Raw genomic sequence first — 17470 nt, 5'->3', positions numbered from 1 at the left:
ACAGTCAGTTTTCCCAGACGTTTAATTTACTTGGAGTTATATTGTGCTGTTTGAGTGTTCCCTTTATTTTTTTTGAGTAATATATATATATATGTGTGTGTGTGTGTGTCACAATGCATGTTTAGGATGAACATGCATTGGTGAGCAATTCCATTACCCTTTCAGTCAGATATTCATATGTTTCGATATAGTTAAGAGATTTTTTCAAATATAACTGGAATTCAGATAAATAATGTTAAGAACTGGGGACTGTAATGGAAAATAATGTGCTCCTCACCCCCTTTGTGCTTTAGATTGTGTCTGATGATGACCTCATCATGAGATTGGTCAAGCTGCTTCTTTAAATTTTGCTGATATCTCCAAGATGCTCAGTCTGGGCGATCTGATCGCTAACAAACCATGGTCGATATTAGCCAAATTTTATAAAAGCAGTTTAAGGAGTGAATCAGAGTAATTGAAAACCTTTCATTGTCTAAATATTTTATTATTCCTGGATTATCTTCTCACTTCTTTCCACAATGAATTTTAAGATCCAGACCATGTTTTGTGTTCAGACATGATTTCTGCCTCGGTTTCAAGAACATTCTCCGTTCACCGCTGGGGGGCAGTAACGCACCCGGAAGTCCTCCGCGTCGCTGCGAGCCGAGAAGAAGAAGAGGCGCATGATGGCAGCTCCCGTGGATCTGGAACTGAAGAAGGTACAGAGGTTCTGGTTCTGTCTGATACTAAGTGGTACTCTCTGCGCTCACCTGTTTCCGGTGTGGCCATGCAGAAAGCTAGCAGGTAGCAATTAGCCTGCAGCATCTACCGGAACCAGAACCTCATTTATTGCTAAGTGTGGAAGGTTCGGGGTTCCGTTAGAGCGGTCCCAAATTTATGGTTCCTCTGCAGTCGGGTTTCGACCTTCCTTAGAACCCGGAGAACTCTTCTATTTCTGGACGGATCATTATGATTATTTTCGCTTGTCTTTGCGTGTATCCGCCCCGCTCTCCTCACGATGCAGCCGCTCTGTCAGGGTCAGAACCTGGAGAAAAAACGGTCCCCTGAACGCACCACTCATCGCTTCCCACCGGCTTTCTTTCTGGAACCGAACGCTGGTTCCGTGGTACCAGGACCAGAAACCTCCTGGGTCAACTCTCAGGGAGGATTACAGCTGGAGACCAGTCCATAAAAGACTGCGCAGTTTTCACACTAAAACTTGGCGTACGGACAAATTTAGAAATGTGCGGCGTACAACAAAAAAATTATTTGTAAAAGCCGTGAGCCTTCTTTAAATCCCAACTCGCGGGAAATAGAGCGCAGCTGCTGGACCGCCCTGTCGCCACCCATAAATATATATGTAAATTAGTTTAAATACCCGGAAGTCTGCCACCACGTGAATCAGTAACCATGGCAACGTCCTTGTTTGTAACAGTTTAAGCATTTGTAATATTAATAATTGCATATTTTATTTAAAAGGCGCTGTCAGAGCACATAAGGTCACCTCACAAGAATAAAAATAACAAATTTTAAAGGAAAAAAAAATCAAAATTGTAAAAACAATAAAGAAAGAAAATGCCTATTTGAACAGCAGAGCATGCAGTCGGGATTTAAAGACAGGGCCCATGATTGTGGAATCATGAGCATAGGCTGTCATGGGGCTGTTTTGTTTTTTTAGCTCAGAGTGACGCCTCCTGTCGTTGCAGGCCTTCTCAGAACTGCAGGTGAAGATGATCGACACACAGCAGAAGGTGAAGCTGGCCGACCTGCAGATCGAGCAGCTCGGTCGGGTCCAGAAGCACACCAAGCTGACGCAGGCCGAGATCTCCACGCTCCCCGCCAACACGCGGCTCTATGAGGGCGTCGGCCGCATGTGAGTGGTCCCCCACTGAGTCATGACATTGTGGGCTGAGAGGACGATCTGTAACGGTCTGCCGTTTCAGGTTCGTCCTGCAGTCCAAGGAGGAGATCGACGACCTGCTGACCGACAAACAGAAGACGGTCGACGACAAGATAAAAGAGCTGGAGGTAAAGAGCTGAGATTTACTGCACGCCCTGAACACAACTCGGCTCTGCTGCTGGTCCAGCTGGCGCGGCAGGTCTGGTTCTGCAGAACTGAGTTGTGACCTTCGTCATCCTGAGGCAGTTCAGATTTAATCATTTACTCAAAAAGCAAAAACTCGCTTTTTAAAAGTTGCTCTAAATGAAATTGAAGGATCTACTGTTAGCCTATCAGGTTCTTCCAAAGCCATGACATCATCACACTCAGCCTGGTTTGTGTTTGTATGGCCCGCTCTGACCTCTGACCTGTGTGTGTTCAGCAGAAGAAGGTGTACCTGGAGCGCAGCGTCAAAGAAGCAGAGGACAACATCAGAGAGATGCTCCTGTCCCGGCGAGCCCACTGACCAATCAGATTCACTTCCTGCTCATAATAAACTCATCAAGCTCCGCTCCGTTTCCCGTCTGTTTGATGATGTCACAAAAGCATGCTTGCATCACTTCTTGCTTTATTAACAGCTCATACCGCAGATTATGTCATCAGAAAGCAAGTTTCTTATTGGTTGAGTCTGAAATCTGGCGTTGCAATGTCCTGCGATACCTGAAGTATCCTGCAGCTTTCACCAGGAACCTCAACCATTCTCAGATAATCTGTTTGTTCGATGTCGCGATTACATCATCCAGTGTGGTTGTTATTGGGGTTCTGGACGAAGTTGATGGAGTAGGAACCGCTGGATGGGTCCTGGTTGACCTGGAAGTTGCTGGTGGAGAGTCCGAACGGCCGCAGGATCAGGTTGCCCAGGTCCTTCAGCTTACCTGGACAGGACACACGTTTAGAGACACGTTCAGGGACCAGGTGTGCACAGCACAGACGCAGTGCGTTCAAGGGCAGCACGTACCCATCATCTCCTCCTTCAGTTTCTCGTTTCGCTCCTGAATCTGCTGAGGCAGCCGCTGGGGGACACACAGGTGAAGGGTGGGACAGGTGAGACGGACACAAAAGGACTTTAAACTGACAGCTTAACTGAGGATTTGGATCAAATTTGGTGTTCAGAATCTGAAACACGGTTTTCCTCATGGAGTCAGAGCTGCGAGGCTCCGACTTCAGTGCTCGTTGGTCCCAGCGGTCAGTGAACTCACCATGCAGGCCTGTCGTGCTCCGCTGTGGCTCGGATCTTGCTCCAGAACCTTTTTGTAGTCCTCCAGAGCTTCATCAAGCTTCTCCGACTTCTCATAAAGCTCCGCCCTCCTCAGTAACGCCCGCAGATACTCTGGATCCAGATCTATTGCTATGGTAACCAGAGCCAGTGTGCTGATTGGTTAGCTTATTTAAATTAAAAGGTGATAATATGATGTGGTGACTCACCTCTGCTGCAGTCTGAGATGGCCTCATCCTTCAGGTCCTGAAAAGACACAAAGCTGTTTGTGTTCCGCTTGTACAAACCATTAGCATAATGCTAATACATTTAGCATCTTTATTTAACAGGAGAGTTGGGTTAGCTAGATGCAAAGCAACAAAGGCCAATATCTAAAACATTAAAAAAAAAAAACATAGGAGCTAAGTGAGGTAGCATAGCGTTAGCATCAAGTGATACTTATGCTATGCAGCACATCATAGCATAAGCATCATGATAGCCTTACCAGGTGTAGCATAGCGTTAGCATCACATTAGCCTTACCAGGTGTAGCATAGTGTTATGCTACAGCCTTACCAGGTGTAGCATAGTGTTAGCATCACATTAGCCCTAAAAGGGGAGCATAGCTTTAGCATCACATTAGCCTTACCAGGTGCAGCATAAACTGCACCTGGTAAAGCGCAGTTTATGTGCCTTACCAGTCATGCTAATGTCATGCTGTCATGATATTAGCATGTCATGCTAATGTCTTAGCATGACATTCACCCTATGAGGTGTAGCATAGCGTTAGCCTTACCAGGTGCAGCCTTGCAGCAGCCCGGTTGGAGAACATCACCGCTCTCTCTCTGCTGCAGCTAACTGGACATAGAGCCAAAGCCTGCGTGTAGCTTAGCTCCGCTTCTTTCCAGTCTGCAGGAACACAAACACAGTTACACGGAGGGGAACAAAGCGCCTGAACATATCAGGACCTGAACCCTGGGCCGGACTGTAGACACAACTGAACTCACCTCCGGCTTTGAATAGGCCATTTCCCGTTTCCTTCAGAGCGACGCTCTGCTGCCGACGACTCTGAAACAGAAAGACCCACAGCTCAGATTTACCACCCAGAACCTGACGCCTGAAAGCTCCACAGACTGGTGTTGAACTGACCTGAACTGGTTTTAACTGGTTAAAAATTATGAGACATTGTTGTTTGAGCTGCGTCTTTAAAATGATGTTCAAGATAAATACAAAATAAAATTCAATTAAAAAAAATACAAAAACAATGTAGGCTTTTAAAAGAAATTACATAAAATAATACTAATAAAAAACATTATAAACATCCTGCAAGGCATTAAGGCATTGGTGCTAACACCATCACTAGTTCACAGTATTGGTGTAAACGAGCTTGAACTGGATTAAACTGGGAAGGGTGGAGCAGAGACTGGTGTTACCTCCTTCTCCTCCTCCGTCAGCTCCTTCTCCACCTCCCTCAGGTAGTCATCGTCAAACTCCACTCTGGACGTTTCTTCATCTGAATCCTGAAGGACCTGTCGCGCCTCTTCCTCCTGACGCTCCTCTTCCTCCTGACGCGCCTCTTCCTCCTGACGCGCCTCTTCCTCCTGACGCGCCTCTTCCTCCCCTTCTCCCTCTGTCCGTCGCTCCCTCTCTGCGTCTCCTCTCACCGGTACTCTGTCTGTTTTCGGGAGCTCTTCCTCCTTCTCCTCTTCCTCCTTCGTCTCCAGGCTGTCCCGACAGTCGTAGAAGTCTTCCTCCTCTTCCTCCCTCTGAGCTCCCCGCCTGCTCATCCTGAAGCTGAAACGAGACGTTCACTGACCTTCTGTCAGACAGACACCAGAACCAGTCTAAACCTCCATCATCGTCATCTTGATTCTGAGCGTGACCCCGTGATACAGCAGATCGGAGACCTCAGATCAGCTACATGCTAACAGCTAGCTGCTGAGCTCGCTGTTGCTGGAAAGCCAACCCCGTGACGTCAGCGGAATGAGGCGATGCTGATCAGAGTGACGTCATGGTCACGTCCTCGCAGCAAGGTAAAGATTTAAATATCAAAACCAGATGATTTTACGCCGTCTCACCTGAAAACCCCAAACAGACAGCCGGGTGGGCTGACGTCACTTCCGGGTTCTTCTTTTTCTTTTTTCTGATGGCGGTTGGCAAGAAACCTGATGTTGTCAGTATCGCCACCTACTGACATGAATTTGTACAAACATTCATCCATCAATTTCCCCCCGCCCTTCATTCCAGTGGGGTCAAGAGGCGGGGTCACTCTGGGCAGGTCGCCAGTCCATCATTTTACAAACGTTACCATTTTCTATTAATTATTCCCGAGCAGCTAAGCGCTGCGAAGGCCTATTGTTTCTGTACTGTTTATTATTACGATTCTCCCTCCGAATGAATTGGCTTTTTGGGAGCTTTATCATATTCAAAAACTCACCAAACTTGGCAGAGGCCTTAAGCCTGTTTAAAATTTTCATATTTTAAGGTTGTCGCAAAAATCGCAAGAGAAATGGCTCAACGGCGCCACCTAGAAAATTTCAAAGGACCCTTTGCTATTCACTTACTTTATCCTAGAGACATGAAATTTGGTACACTTGTAGAGCTCCTCAAGACGCTCAAAATTTACAATTAATGTCATAGTGCAAGTATGACAGAAAGTCGGCCATTTTGGATTGAAAGTCCAATTTTGACCCCGTTTTTGCCGTTTACAGCCTTCGTATTTGATCGAACTCCTCTTAGGGATTTCGATTGATCGGCTTCAAACTCGGTCAGTCTGTTCATAAGGCATGTCCCATCTAAAGTTATCAAAACGGTGAGGTTTTGAGTATGCTGAAGGGGGGGTTAGCAAAGTTCGCCATAAAAAATAAACTGTTATATCTCCTACACAGAAACTCAAAGAGGCACCAAAATTACTGTGATTGATCATCATCGGGTGTCCTACAATACCCTATGGTCGAATGATGACATAACTTAGGCCACGCCCCCTGAGAACAGGAAGTGTAATATTTTACTGTGAAAGGTCGCTATCTGACCCCTTTGACCTCATCAACTTGAAACTGTGCCCAGACACAGAAGACAAGTTGGTGTTTTGAGGATTCCAACCCCGACCAGCTTCGATGGAGCAGGTGGGCGTGGCGGCGTGGCGAAGTGACCTGTAACGCCATCGCCATACGTTTGGCTCTCAATTCCACAGTTTCGGGCCCAGCTGCTGCAAACTCATAAGGATGGATCTTCATCCACTCCCCGACAGGAATCCATCACAACATTTGATGGGCGTGACCTCATTTTTCTCTAGCGCCCCCTAGAAAACTGCAAACCAACAACCCAAAAGATCCTTTTTAAGGTGACTCAGTATGATTCCTTATAATAAAAAACAAATTAGAATCGATCTATGGGATATGCAAAACATTTTTATTATATTTTTTGCACAAAATCATTATTAAATAATGAGACTGAAGTTCTGCTCAGTTCTGTCTGTTTTCAGCTATTTCAGTGCTTCTGTCACTTTAAATCCAAATAAGCTGCTGCTGGCCACAACCCCAACTCATCATTTAAACTCACAAGTGAAAATGGCTGCAAACAGATGCGCAATTATACAACCGTAGATCTTTGAAAACCAGAAGTGGAGCCTCCTGCACAACCAACAAGAACACATTTTTGTTGGTTTCTGGATGGTGAGTCAACAACAAAACACCTTCTGTCTTTTCCAGCAGCCACTCTGCAGCGCATACAGTAAGTAGTAAAACCAGCTGACCAAATATGCTGGAGCTCTGCCTGGGTTGCTAGTTGACAAACTAGGTTCAGCTGGGGTTGCGAGGTAACGGTGCAGTGAAATGTGGAATATCAACCAACCGTTAGGAGGTTTTTGAAATTGTCCAGACACCAAAAAAAAAGGTCAGGGTTCCCACTGAATGTCATGAAACAGTTTAAAAACTGACCACCATTCTGCAAGAATAACAAGATAATATTTACAAATATATTAAAAATAATATAGTAGCTGCTGGTTTTTTGAGTCAACTTTTACCATTTTGGGCAACTTTCCATTCTGATGATTAATATTTTTTGAAGGGCAATTGTGTTTACAGAGACGTCACAATCCATTTTACTTATGGTTTCAGTTTTGTTTTTGGTTGTTGTGTTTTTTTTTTGGATTTTTAGAATATCTTCCAGTTCTACTGTAGAGATTCTGTGTGAAATTGAGAGGGCAAACTTGCATTACTTAAACATGCTCTCTAAACAGCAAGATTATCATATATCACAATAATTCATTGGGTAATTTATCATACTGCAATATTTGTTATTTAAAACTGCTATAAAACTCGTCACAAAACAACATAATGGCAAGTTATGCAATAACTTGATGAGGAAAAGGCAAGTTTGTTGCTGAACGTCATTCCCTCTGTCACAAGAAGAACATGTACTAAATTGAAAATTTAAGTTTTCAGAAAACTTAAATTTAATGAGCATTAAATATATTTGTACTCAGGATCAGTGTTTGCTTTAACAATGAATCAAATGTTGTCAGAAAGAGTTTCTGCTTCATTTTGCTCTCGAAATTATGAGGCCCGAGCAGCTAAGTGCTGCGAAGGCATATTGTTTTTGTATTGCTTCAGCTTCTGTGGTGGCTGGCGTCAGGCGGCTGTTGCTAGTACCCCGCGGTGGCCAATAGGCCGGAGCGGTGCTTGGCTGCGAGGGCCGCCCGACGCCGCTTGTGGCTATAATTATTTTTATTTTCCAAAATGAAATTTTAAAAAATTTAATATTTTTACCACCTAAGTTTACCTGAAGCACACTTATTAAATCAAATTGTTTTTTTCTATAACAGCTTTTTAAGTTTTCTAATTCACTGTCATTTCCTGCTTTTAAGTGACTGGAAACACATCGATTCCTGGTTTTAAAAGCTCTTTTCTTTCAAGACCCCGATGATCTAAAATGGTCAGGATGTTCTGATCTTAGTGATCCATTTATTGATTTATTGTAGGAGTTTTATTGGTCACGTTTTATTTTATTGTCCTGTATAGAACTTTGGTCTCTCTGGGTGTGAAGTATAAATAAAGATTTATTGAGCATCATGCTGCTGTGAATGTTTCCATCATGAGTTCCCCTTCATAGGTGATGATGTCACACCTGGCCACACACCACAGTGAAGCATATTAGTAAGCAGAAAATGTTTACAATCTGAAGGTCAGAATCAGTTTCTGTCTTGTTAGAAACACATGGAAACCAGGAAGGAGATCGGATGCTGTCAGCTGCTTGGACCGGGTCGGAAATCAGAAATCAACTCAAAAGATTTCAACACTTTATTTATTTCAATTACATTTTTCAGATTTAATCAAAGTTTGAAAGTTTACTGCTCTGATCAAGCAACTTTCCCCCAGTCGTCCATGTTACGGAGAGGAAGAGCGTCTGGTCTGAGCGATCCAGGAGGCGAAGGCTGACACTCGGGCGTAGCCTCCAGGTTTCTGGGGTCGTGCACAGCCAGCGCCGAATGAGACCACGCCTGTCAGGAGCCAATCAGAGATCAGAGAGCAACTTACAGAGAAAAACAGAGAGAGACAGGAAGACGCACTAACCAATGACAGTCCAGTGTCCGTCCTCCTCACACATCAGTGGACCCCCAGAGTCTCCCTGCAAAGAGACAGAATATTCCCAGTTCAGTGAAAAATTGGAACGATTTCTGACCAATCAGCGGTTAGATCATCTCTGACCCTCAGTCAGTCATTGGACCAGCTTCTTGAACTGGTTCAACTTGTATAGATTCTGCACCGACTGTCGAGGTAAAACCAGGTGAGCCGTTACCTGGCAGCTATCGACTCCGCCCTCAGGGTAACCGGCACACAGCATGCTGGAGGTGATGGTGTACTCAGGTAGGAGGAGCTGGCACTGGGCCTGATCCACCAGAGGAAGCTCCGCCTCCTGAAGGACATCAGGAAGAGAACCTGCAACTCAAACAGGTGAGACAGGTGAGGTGGAGGACAGGTGAGAACACCATATCCCTGTTGGGTTCCGCTGGCTGTTCCCCCATCTAACCTCCTTCTGCTTCTCGGCCCCAGCCGGCGATGAAGCATCTCCTTCCTGCAGTAAAATTCTGACCTTCAGCAGCCAAACACACGGGCTGAACCCACTCTGCAACACACCAAGGGCCACTGTCAGCCTGACAGACGTCACTCTGGGTTTACAGTCACATGCAGGTGTCAGGTGAGTGAACTAGGATTCTGATGTGTAACTCACCGGAGAAGTTGATTGGCTGTCGCAAACGCATCATGGCGATGTCGCCGTGTTTGGTGAAGCGGTCATATTCTCTGTGGATGACGATCCGATCGACTGGTCTGGTCTGAACCTCCGCAGCGTGTATCTGTGACTGAGCGTGAAGGCCCAGGACAGCCGACCAGTAATCCAGGTGGAGGTTCTTCCTGTAGACAGAGAAGAAGAACACGGCACATGGCGCCACCTGCAGGCTGGCGGTTCGCCTGCTGCTAGCCTCGGACGCGTCTCTCACCCGTACACACAGTGCGCCGCCGTCAGCAGCCAGTTATCACCGATCAACGAGGCGCCGCAGACATGGCGGCCCCTCCAATGCAGAGACACCATCCAAGGCCACGCCCCCTTCGCTGCATTGACTCCGCCCACCACTCTGTGCTCACCTGGCAGCGATAGTTAGACTAAACCCAGCGACCCCGACAAGGTCAAGTAGAGGTTAGGTCCAGAATCCAGGTTCTCACCATCTACAGGTTCTCTGCCCTCTGATTGGTCCAAAGTGCTGGCCTCTGATTGGTCCAGAGTCACCTGGCGGCGCCCACAGGCTGTGAACAGCAGCAGTCAGCGCCTGAGGCTGCAGCATTTCTTTGCTTCAGGTTCGGCTTTACTCACGCTGGTTGGTGCAGTTCAGAGACACCACCTTCCCGCTGCTGCACTTCTCACTGAGGAGGTCAGAGGTCAGAGATCAGCAGGTTCCTCTGAACCAAGTCTGGTTCTGCTTCTGCTTACCTCACGCTGGTTTCCAGTGACCCGTTAATGGTTCTGGTTCTGGTCAGGCTGACGGAGACGAACGGAGTGTCCTGAGGCAGAGCTGGTAGCAGAGATGCGTCTCCGGACCTGGAAGCAGTCAAAGCTCAGAACCGGTTCTGGTTACACCGGACCTGTCTGCAGATCGGGGGTACCTGTGTCCCAGGTACTGACAGGTGAAGTCTGACAAGTGAGAGGTCCAGCCGTCAGAACACACGGTGTGCGGAGTGGAGCCGATCTGGATCCGGAGCCGCCTGTAGCCGTTTACCTGCAGCGTGACTGAGACAGCAACAGGTGGGGAGGGGTTAACGCATCATTTCCTGTCTGTGCCAACAACTGAGTCTTGGAGGCGGAGCCTGGGGGAGGTTCTGATTCCTACCAGATCTTCTACCTGATCTTACTGGAACCAGGTCCGAGGCTCGGTTCTGGGATCCCTTGGACCCGACCCCTCCCCAATCTGACCCAGTTACATACCGCAGTTAGCTTCATCAGAACCGTCGGGACAGTCCAGCGTGCCGTCACATTGACTGTTGCCATGGATACAGTCTCCAGTTTCACACTGGAACTGAGCCGCCGCGCACGGAGCTGTTCACAAGCAGACTGTGATCAGAACCTCTAGCCAGGCCGGAACCTGGACCTCTGAGGCGTGCTCTCACCTGGAGACCCCAACGCTACCCCACAGGTGAAGTTGGCTTTGAATCCTCGGCCGGCGCCGCTGCTGTCCGTGAAGAACCGGACCGTCATCTGATTAGACGTGGAGAACAAGTCGTGGGCGGGGCCAGCACTGCCGGTGAGGACAGCTGGGAAGAAACAGCAACAGGTCACCTGAGTTGGAGCAAACCCACCTAGAGACCCGGGACAGGGGCACCTGGAGCCTACCCAGTAAGGTGGAGTTAGACGCCGGCCCATCCCGCACCTCCAGCATGTCATAGGTCGCCTCCACATCAAAGTCCAGGAAGTGGAGCTGAATGTTCTGGCCTGCTGGCGCATGCAGGGTCCACATACCTGCAGAGGTGAGCAGACGGGGGAGGTTAGCAGGTAGACGAGGTTCAGGAACGCAGATAGAAACACAGATGTACTCACAGTTCGCCATGTTTCCGTAGGAAGAGGGGTGGTTCGGAGAACTAAACGTGGAATTTGACTCCCAGAGATCAAAAGGTCCACCACAGTCAGCTTAACCAATCAGAGAGAAGGACGGGGTCAGGTGTGAACATGACCTTCCTCAGGGACAGAGTTCTAGTTGACTGGAACTCAACCAGATTATAGAACGTTGCCTGATGTTTACCCAGCGTGGGGGCGTGGTCTGATGTCTGCCTAACCTGGGGGCGTGGCCTGATGTTTAGCCAGTGTGGAGGCATGGTTTACTTACGTGGTATTGGCGCCACAGTGGTAGGAGGCGGGACATTGGTTGGCTCTGGGGGGGCGAGGCCACAGGGCTCAGGTGTCAGTGTGATGTCATCCAGAGCAATGTCATTGAACATGCCTCCTTTCTTCCAGGCTTCGAACTCCACCTGCACAGGTCACTTGAACAGTCAGGTGACCTCTGACACCGTTTGGCATATGGACTACCTGGTGATGTCACTGACCATGGCATCTGAGGTCAGGCTTAGGGTCACCTGTCCGTAGTTCCAGGTGTCACCATAGTTACCGTCTTTCTGGAACAGCACGATGGCATCAGCGTCTGGCAGTAAGGGACGCAGGACGACTCTGAGACGATGGACGTCCACACCAAACATGTGATACCTGCAGACAGGTGACATGCTCACCTGGTGCCCAGCATGAGACGGCAGATCTTCACATGTTTGTAGTTTACCAAAAGCTCAGGCAGGTGGGCTGAGGGGGCGGAGTCAGAGGGAGGCTCTGCAGCCGGAAGCTCTTCTCCCATTGGCCGGGACTCATAGGAGTGACCAGGTAGAACCCTATCAGAGATCAGCGTTCACCCACCAGAACCTCTACAAAGGGTCCACTCACCTGAACGGGTCCACTCACCTGAGCTATTCCCCAGGGTGTGATCAGAACTCGGACCCGTTGATGAGGGGAAGGTGGCACCGCTGGTTCTGATCCAGTCTCCTTCATCGTCCTGCTGCTGCCTCCAGAAACACACTCCATCTTCGAAGCTGCAGCTGAGCTTCTCAGAGTCTGGAACCAGAAAGCAGCCGGTTCTGACCGAGCCTGACTGTTCTGACTGTAGAATGGGTTTCTGAGCCGGCCCGGTTCTTACTGGACAGCCCAGTGGTGTCGGCGGCTCTGAAAGATGCTTTGAAGCCTGGCAGACTGTTGAAGCTGTCCGATGTAAACTCCACTGTTGATTGGTCAGTCAGCAGCCACACAGTTCCAGGGGGGGTGGAGCCTGAGAGTTCAGCTGCCAATGAGATCACCAGGTTTAAGTTCAACGCGTTGGACACACCGCGAGGCATTCAGGTTCCTCCAGATCCAAGAAGTTCTGACCTGTTAGAACCTTGTTGGGTCCAACTCCTTCGTACAGCCTCAGGACGTTGATGTTCGCCTCCGTCTCAAACTGCTGGAATGTCACCTGGGCCGACAGTCCCCTGCTCACCCTGAACACATCGCAACAGGAAAACATTGGACCTAAAGAGGAAACCGGGTCAGGAAGAACCTGCAGAACCGTATTTGGACCTGATGATCCAGCGGCAGAAGACGTCGTCGTTGTAGGCATCGGACTGCGACGACGTGAAGGATCCACTTGGGGCTTCCAACACAAACTGTCCATCACATGGCGTTGCTATGGAGACATAGGAAGTGACATCACAGTCTTTCATGACCAGAAAACCTTTGATTTTCAGAAACTAATGCATCACATTCCTGCTAAAACCCTCCAGGGCAAATCAACCAATCACAGCAGCCCGCTGTTACTTGAGAAAGCACCTAGCAGTTAACAGGTCCTTGAACGCCACACGACCTTCCCCAAATAACCCCGGCACTGCTTTGATTGGTTTATTTGTCCTTCTGAATTCTTCACTGACCGCAGGAGAAGGAAGACTCATCAGACGAGTCCAAACAGTGGGGTACTCCATCACAGAACCAGTCACTCGGAATACAACCGGACCCGTCAGAACAAGCAATCTGACCAGGAAGACACGTCACTGGAAAACACAGACCCATTAGAGACAGACCCATCAGAACCCGACCAGAACCATCAAAAACCCAATTAGAACTGTTTTCTCCTCCTACTAATCCCTGCTGTTTTTTTTGGTTTTGATCTGTATGGGCCTCTCTATGAGCTGCCACCTTATCGTGGTTGAAGGGTTTGGGTGTCCCTGTGATCCTCAGAGCTATGCTATCTGGGGCTTCATGCACCTGGTAGGGTCACTCAAGGATAGAGTATACAAGCGGCTGAAATGGGTTTTCTCGATAGGGTGACTGGGCTCTCCCTTAGAGATAGGGTGAGTAGCTTGGCCATCCGGATGGACTCAGAGTAGAGCCGCTGCTCCTTCACGTCGAGAGAAGCCAGTAGAGCCATCCTGCCTCCCTGGTAAAGTGTTCTGGGCACATCCCACCGGGAGGAGGCCCCAGGGAAGACCCAGACTATATTTCTCAGCTGGCCTGGGAATGCATTGAGATTCCCACTGAAGAGCTGGAACAAGTCACTGGGGAGAGGGAAGTCTGGGCGACCCGACCCCAGATAAGCAAAAGAAAATGGACTGACGGACGCAAGCACACACGCATGCGATTTTATGGTTTAAGGAAACACAGCTAATCACTCGGACCAATATACCCAAACAGGTTTATGAGTTTGATTGAACCCACTCAGGTTCTGTACCCGATCAGACCTCGGTCTGCAGAGAGCTCAGAGAAACTGGAGGAAGGATCAGATGGATCAGTCAGTGTTAGATTGTCCAGAACCTGCAGGTTGACTTTTTACCAGAACCTGGGACTTCTTTACTGGAAGGAAAACTCACCTGCTGCAGGCTTGTTGCCGGTTGTTGCAGGCGTGTTGCCGGTTGTTGCAGGCTTGTTGCCGGTTGTTGCAGGCGTGTTGCCGGTTGTTGCAGGCGTGTTGCCGGTTGTTGCAGGCGTGTTGCCGGTTGCAGTAGGTGTTGTCTTCTCAGGTTTCTCTGCAGGAACACAGAGAGCTGCCTGTTGGTTGGAGGAAGTGAAACCGGATTAACAGAGATGATCCAGTTAAGACTGACTGGATTAACTCCTTATTGATCAACATTCATCAATAACAATCAATAAGGATTCTTATTGATAACTATTGATAATTATTGATCTGATTCACTCCATCAGTCCTCTCGTCAAACCATTAGCCAGATCGACTGGGAGCTCCAGAAAGCTTCACTGGTTTCCAGTTCTTCCAGTTTAAAAACTTCTTCTTGTCATCCTTTCCTGGCTGCTACTGGTTCGGTTCAGGTTCTGTTTCTGGTTCCTACTTCTTGCTGTCGGTTCCCGTTGGATCAACTTACGGTGGACATTAGCTGAACGTTTCTTTCTGAATGGCCAGATTAAATCTAATCTAACCCAAAGTTCTGCTCATGATGTCACATCCTGATCAGTGGTCAGGATGTGACATCACAGACTTACCTGTAATCTGGATGCTGTTGGTGTCAATCACCAAGGCCCGGTCCCCAGCCACATTAAGCCCCGCCCTCAACTGCTGCTCCACCTCTTCGGTGTCAATCAGCTGACTGAACCTCAGGTCAAAGGTCACCACCACGCTGCCCGGACTGGAGGGCAGAGCCAAGCAGATGATTAATAATCACAGTGATTGAAATGATCGATGACCAATGAATTTGTCCAGTTCCTCATTTCCTGTTCTAATTTCTTTCTGATGAGTAGCTGAAATTATTCTGGATTCATTCTCTGGACGTGTTAGAAACTCAGTCTGAAAATGTTCCAAGTTCCCTTCGAAAGGAGGTCAGATTAGTTTCAAACATTTATCTTGATGATGTCATAGTTTCAGCCATGTTTACCCGTCCACCTGGAATCCATAGCTACAATGCGGACTACAAAACCCACAAACCTCCTGGCTACACTCATCTCTCTGCTGGGTTTTCTTCTTCAGATGCTTTGGCTTTCCAAAATTATGTTTTCTACTGTGGTATTAAATGTTATTTACATGTATTACATGTTATTTACAAGTATTAAATGGTATTTTGTAAATTGTGTATTTCTTTCTGCTCTGGTGTCTATACCCATCTCCTGATCTCCTGCCTTGAATTATTTCTGTGTTTCACAGATCATCACTTTAGGGAAGACCAGCCATCTGTTGGACCGCTTCCTGCAGTCACCATGAAAACGCTGCCATTCTGCTCCCATACTTTGCTGCTCAGGTTGGTTAGTTTGTTGTAAATGTGAGATTTTATTCTGCTGAAATGGAACAGATTGTTTCCATCTGTTCCTGTTTAAAACATTAAATACATAAATATCAGAAGCTGTTTCATTTGTTGATCAGTGATTGATCACTGATTGACTAATCAATTAGTGAATCAAACCTGAAATATTAAAGAAGAGCTCTTTGAGGTTAATCAAAGTGATTAACTGATTGAGCAGTGATTGGTCAGTGATTGGTCAGTGAGTCTTCAGTGATTGACTGGTCAGTGATTGGTCATAGGTCTAACCTGAAGTCTCGGACCCAACAGAACTGGTAGAACCGCCGCAAGTTGCTGATGCTGAACGCCTCATAAACCTGTCAACCAATCAGAAGCCAGACTGCCGTCAGCTGACCTCTCCTGAATTTGAACAAAACTTCAAGGTTTTTATGTTAAAAGCCGACCTTATAGCAGGATGCTGTCTCCAGCATTTCAGAATAAAAGCCCCTGCTAAGTGTTCCTGTGACCCTTCACAATAAAAGCCTCACCAGCTGCTGAAGGTCAAAGGCCAGGGATTTGAACCGGTGACTGCTGGAGTTTCTGAGCTCGTCAGAAAACTCGACTCCTGCTGTGATCACCAACCGACCCGACAGCTGCACGGCTTCATCTGCACCTGAACGCATAATCATCAGCACTGAACCTACAGTCACATGAGTGAAACCAGAACTCTTACCTTCAGAAGTCAGGGTGAGCCAAGAAACGACACAGAGGCCAACGCAGCAGAGGAAGAGGAGGGACGAGACGACGAGGAGGACGACCTCCAAAGTGGACAGGCGGCGAGACATCCTGAATAGTTCACTTTAGATAAAATCAGTTCAGTTCAGATAGAACCAGTTCAGTTTAGATAGAATCAGTTCAGTTCAGCTGAATTAAGTTCAGTGCATAAGGTTGGATCACAATGATGTTTTTTTTTTCTTATATTAGAACAATTTGCACTTTGAACAGGAAATATTTGAAGCAACAATAATTTAGCCAGAAATTATCCGGCTGATATCTCCCAGCATGCTCTCTGGCTAAAGCTACACAAACACTGCGGTAAAATAATTCAATCATTAATTCAATCATTAATTACTTTGAAATTATTATTCTGGTTTGAAATAGCAATAAAGAGAAATGATTTATTTGTGTATATTTACCCGTCCACTTTATTGCTTCCTCAGTATGAAGCAATAAATGTATAATTTCTATAAAAATAGCTTAAAAAATATTAGAAAAAAAATATCTGAAAACTTTCTCTGATAAAATTTAAAATGTAAAACATCAAATCATTTTATTTTCAGAGCCAAGAAATCAAACGTGAAATATTCAAGAAGAGCTTGGTGCGATTAAAGACCGTTTTATCCAACCCAGAACCAGAACCAGTTACCTGAAGCGCTCCGTTCAGCTCCTGGTCCCGCTGAAAGGAGGAAGCGGTTCTGATCCGATCCTCTAATCACATCTTTTATATCGATCCCTGTTGGACCGCTTCCTGCAGTCGACAGAAATCGGCTCCATTCATTTCTCGCCAGATATCAGTGCAGCTGATAACGGGGGAGCCAGCGGCGGGCCGACTCCATCGGCCCGGTTTCGGTTCTGCAGAATCATTCATGACCAGCATCAATTGTTCTTGATGTTGCTGCTAGCAGCTGACGTCAGCAGCTGCAGCTGGTTTATCTCAATCTAAAGTCCAGCACCTGTAAAGCTGTCAGCCAATCAGGCCCCGCCCACACCTGGCCGCGCTGCAGGAAGCTCACCTGTGGCGCCGCCACATGATTTTATCAGGAATAAACCTGATAAAACTGACTGCTGCTGATTAGTGGCTGTTTTTCTCCGGATCGGCTTATTGATCGTTACCTGCCACCCAGAAACACCTGAGGGCTCACCTGCAGAGTCCACTCCATCAGGTCGGGTCAGAACATGGCGGGTCATCAAAACATTTTGGCCAGAGATGACTTAGAACCCAAACAGGTCTCCGAGATCCAAACCCACAGCAGCAGAACTAGCTGGAGTTCCAGTGTGATGGTTCTGACATCCAGCCGGT

At 47.4% G+C, this 17470-nt stretch overlaps 3 protein-coding genes across 4 annotated transcripts; 1 reads left to right on the top strand and 2 right to left on the bottom strand.

The window, feature by feature from the left end:
- Window positions 1-567: 567 nt before the first annotated feature.
- On the top strand, window positions 568-2428 carry pfdn1 (prefoldin subunit 1). Of its 2 annotated transcripts, none has more exons than XM_055046935.1 (4): window positions 568-698; window positions 1686-1852; window positions 1923-2007; window positions 2304-2428. In XM_055046935.1, the coding sequence occupies exons 1-4, from the start codon at window positions 663-665 to the stop codon at window positions 2382-2384; spliced, it is 369 nt and encodes a 122-aa protein (XP_054902910.1). In that variant the 5' UTR covers window positions 568-662; the 3' UTR covers window positions 2385-2428. The 2 variants fall into 2 exon arrangements, with proteins under 2 accessions (XP_054902910.1, XP_054902909.1); XM_055046934.1 differs by having other exon boundaries at window positions 2301-2428.
- Window positions 2429-2469: 41 nt separating this feature from the next.
- ttc1 (tetratricopeptide repeat domain 1) lies at window positions 2470-5281 on the bottom strand. Its single transcript, XM_055046931.1, has 8 exons — window positions 5191-5281; window positions 4546-4906; window positions 4120-4180; window positions 3909-4021; window positions 3344-3380; window positions 3118-3266; window positions 2877-2931; window positions 2470-2793 (listed from the first exon to the last, which is right to left on the bottom strand). Exons 2-8 carry the CDS (start codon window positions 4897-4899, stop codon window positions 2654-2656), a joined length of 909 nt encoding a protein of 302 aa, XP_054902906.1. The 5' UTR covers window positions 4900-4906; window positions 5191-5281; the 3' UTR covers window positions 2470-2653.
- Window positions 5282-8397: 3116 nt separating this feature from the next.
- Window positions 8398-16921, bottom strand: tmprss15 (transmembrane serine protease 15). The gene is made up of 28 exons (XM_055046925.1): window positions 16817-16921; window positions 16124-16248; window positions 15939-16063; window positions 15700-15767; window positions 14663-14805; window positions 14038-14193; window positions 13102-13221; window positions 12755-12860; window positions 12566-12675; window positions 12339-12479; window positions 12107-12256; window positions 11931-12036; window positions 11704-11860; window positions 11487-11628; window positions 11201-11290; window positions 10997-11122; window positions 10774-10917; window positions 10592-10702; window positions 10273-10396; window positions 10100-10207; window positions 9983-10032; window positions 9835-9915; window positions 9612-9756; window positions 9344-9525; window positions 9143-9238; window positions 8912-9051; window positions 8686-8740; window positions 8398-8612 (listed from the first exon to the last, which is right to left on the bottom strand). The coding sequence occupies exons 2-28, from the start codon at window positions 16233-16235 to the stop codon at window positions 8500-8502; spliced, it is 3201 nt and encodes a 1066-aa protein (XP_054902900.1). The 5' UTR covers window positions 16236-16248; window positions 16817-16921; the 3' UTR covers window positions 8398-8499.
- Between the last annotated feature and the right edge of the window lie 549 nt (window positions 16922-17470).

The sequence above is a fragment of the Poeciliopsis prolifica genome, unplaced genomic scaffold (assembly GCF_027474105.1).
Source record: "Poeciliopsis prolifica strain line A6 unplaced genomic scaffold, Auburn_PproV2 SCAFFOLD024, whole genome shotgun sequence".
NCBI classification, from domain to species: domain Eukaryota; kingdom Metazoa; phylum Chordata; class Actinopteri; order Cyprinodontiformes; family Poeciliidae; genus Poeciliopsis; species Poeciliopsis prolifica.
Note: the sequence above shows the minus strand (reverse complement) of the source record. Positions and strands in the feature narration are given on the sequence as shown.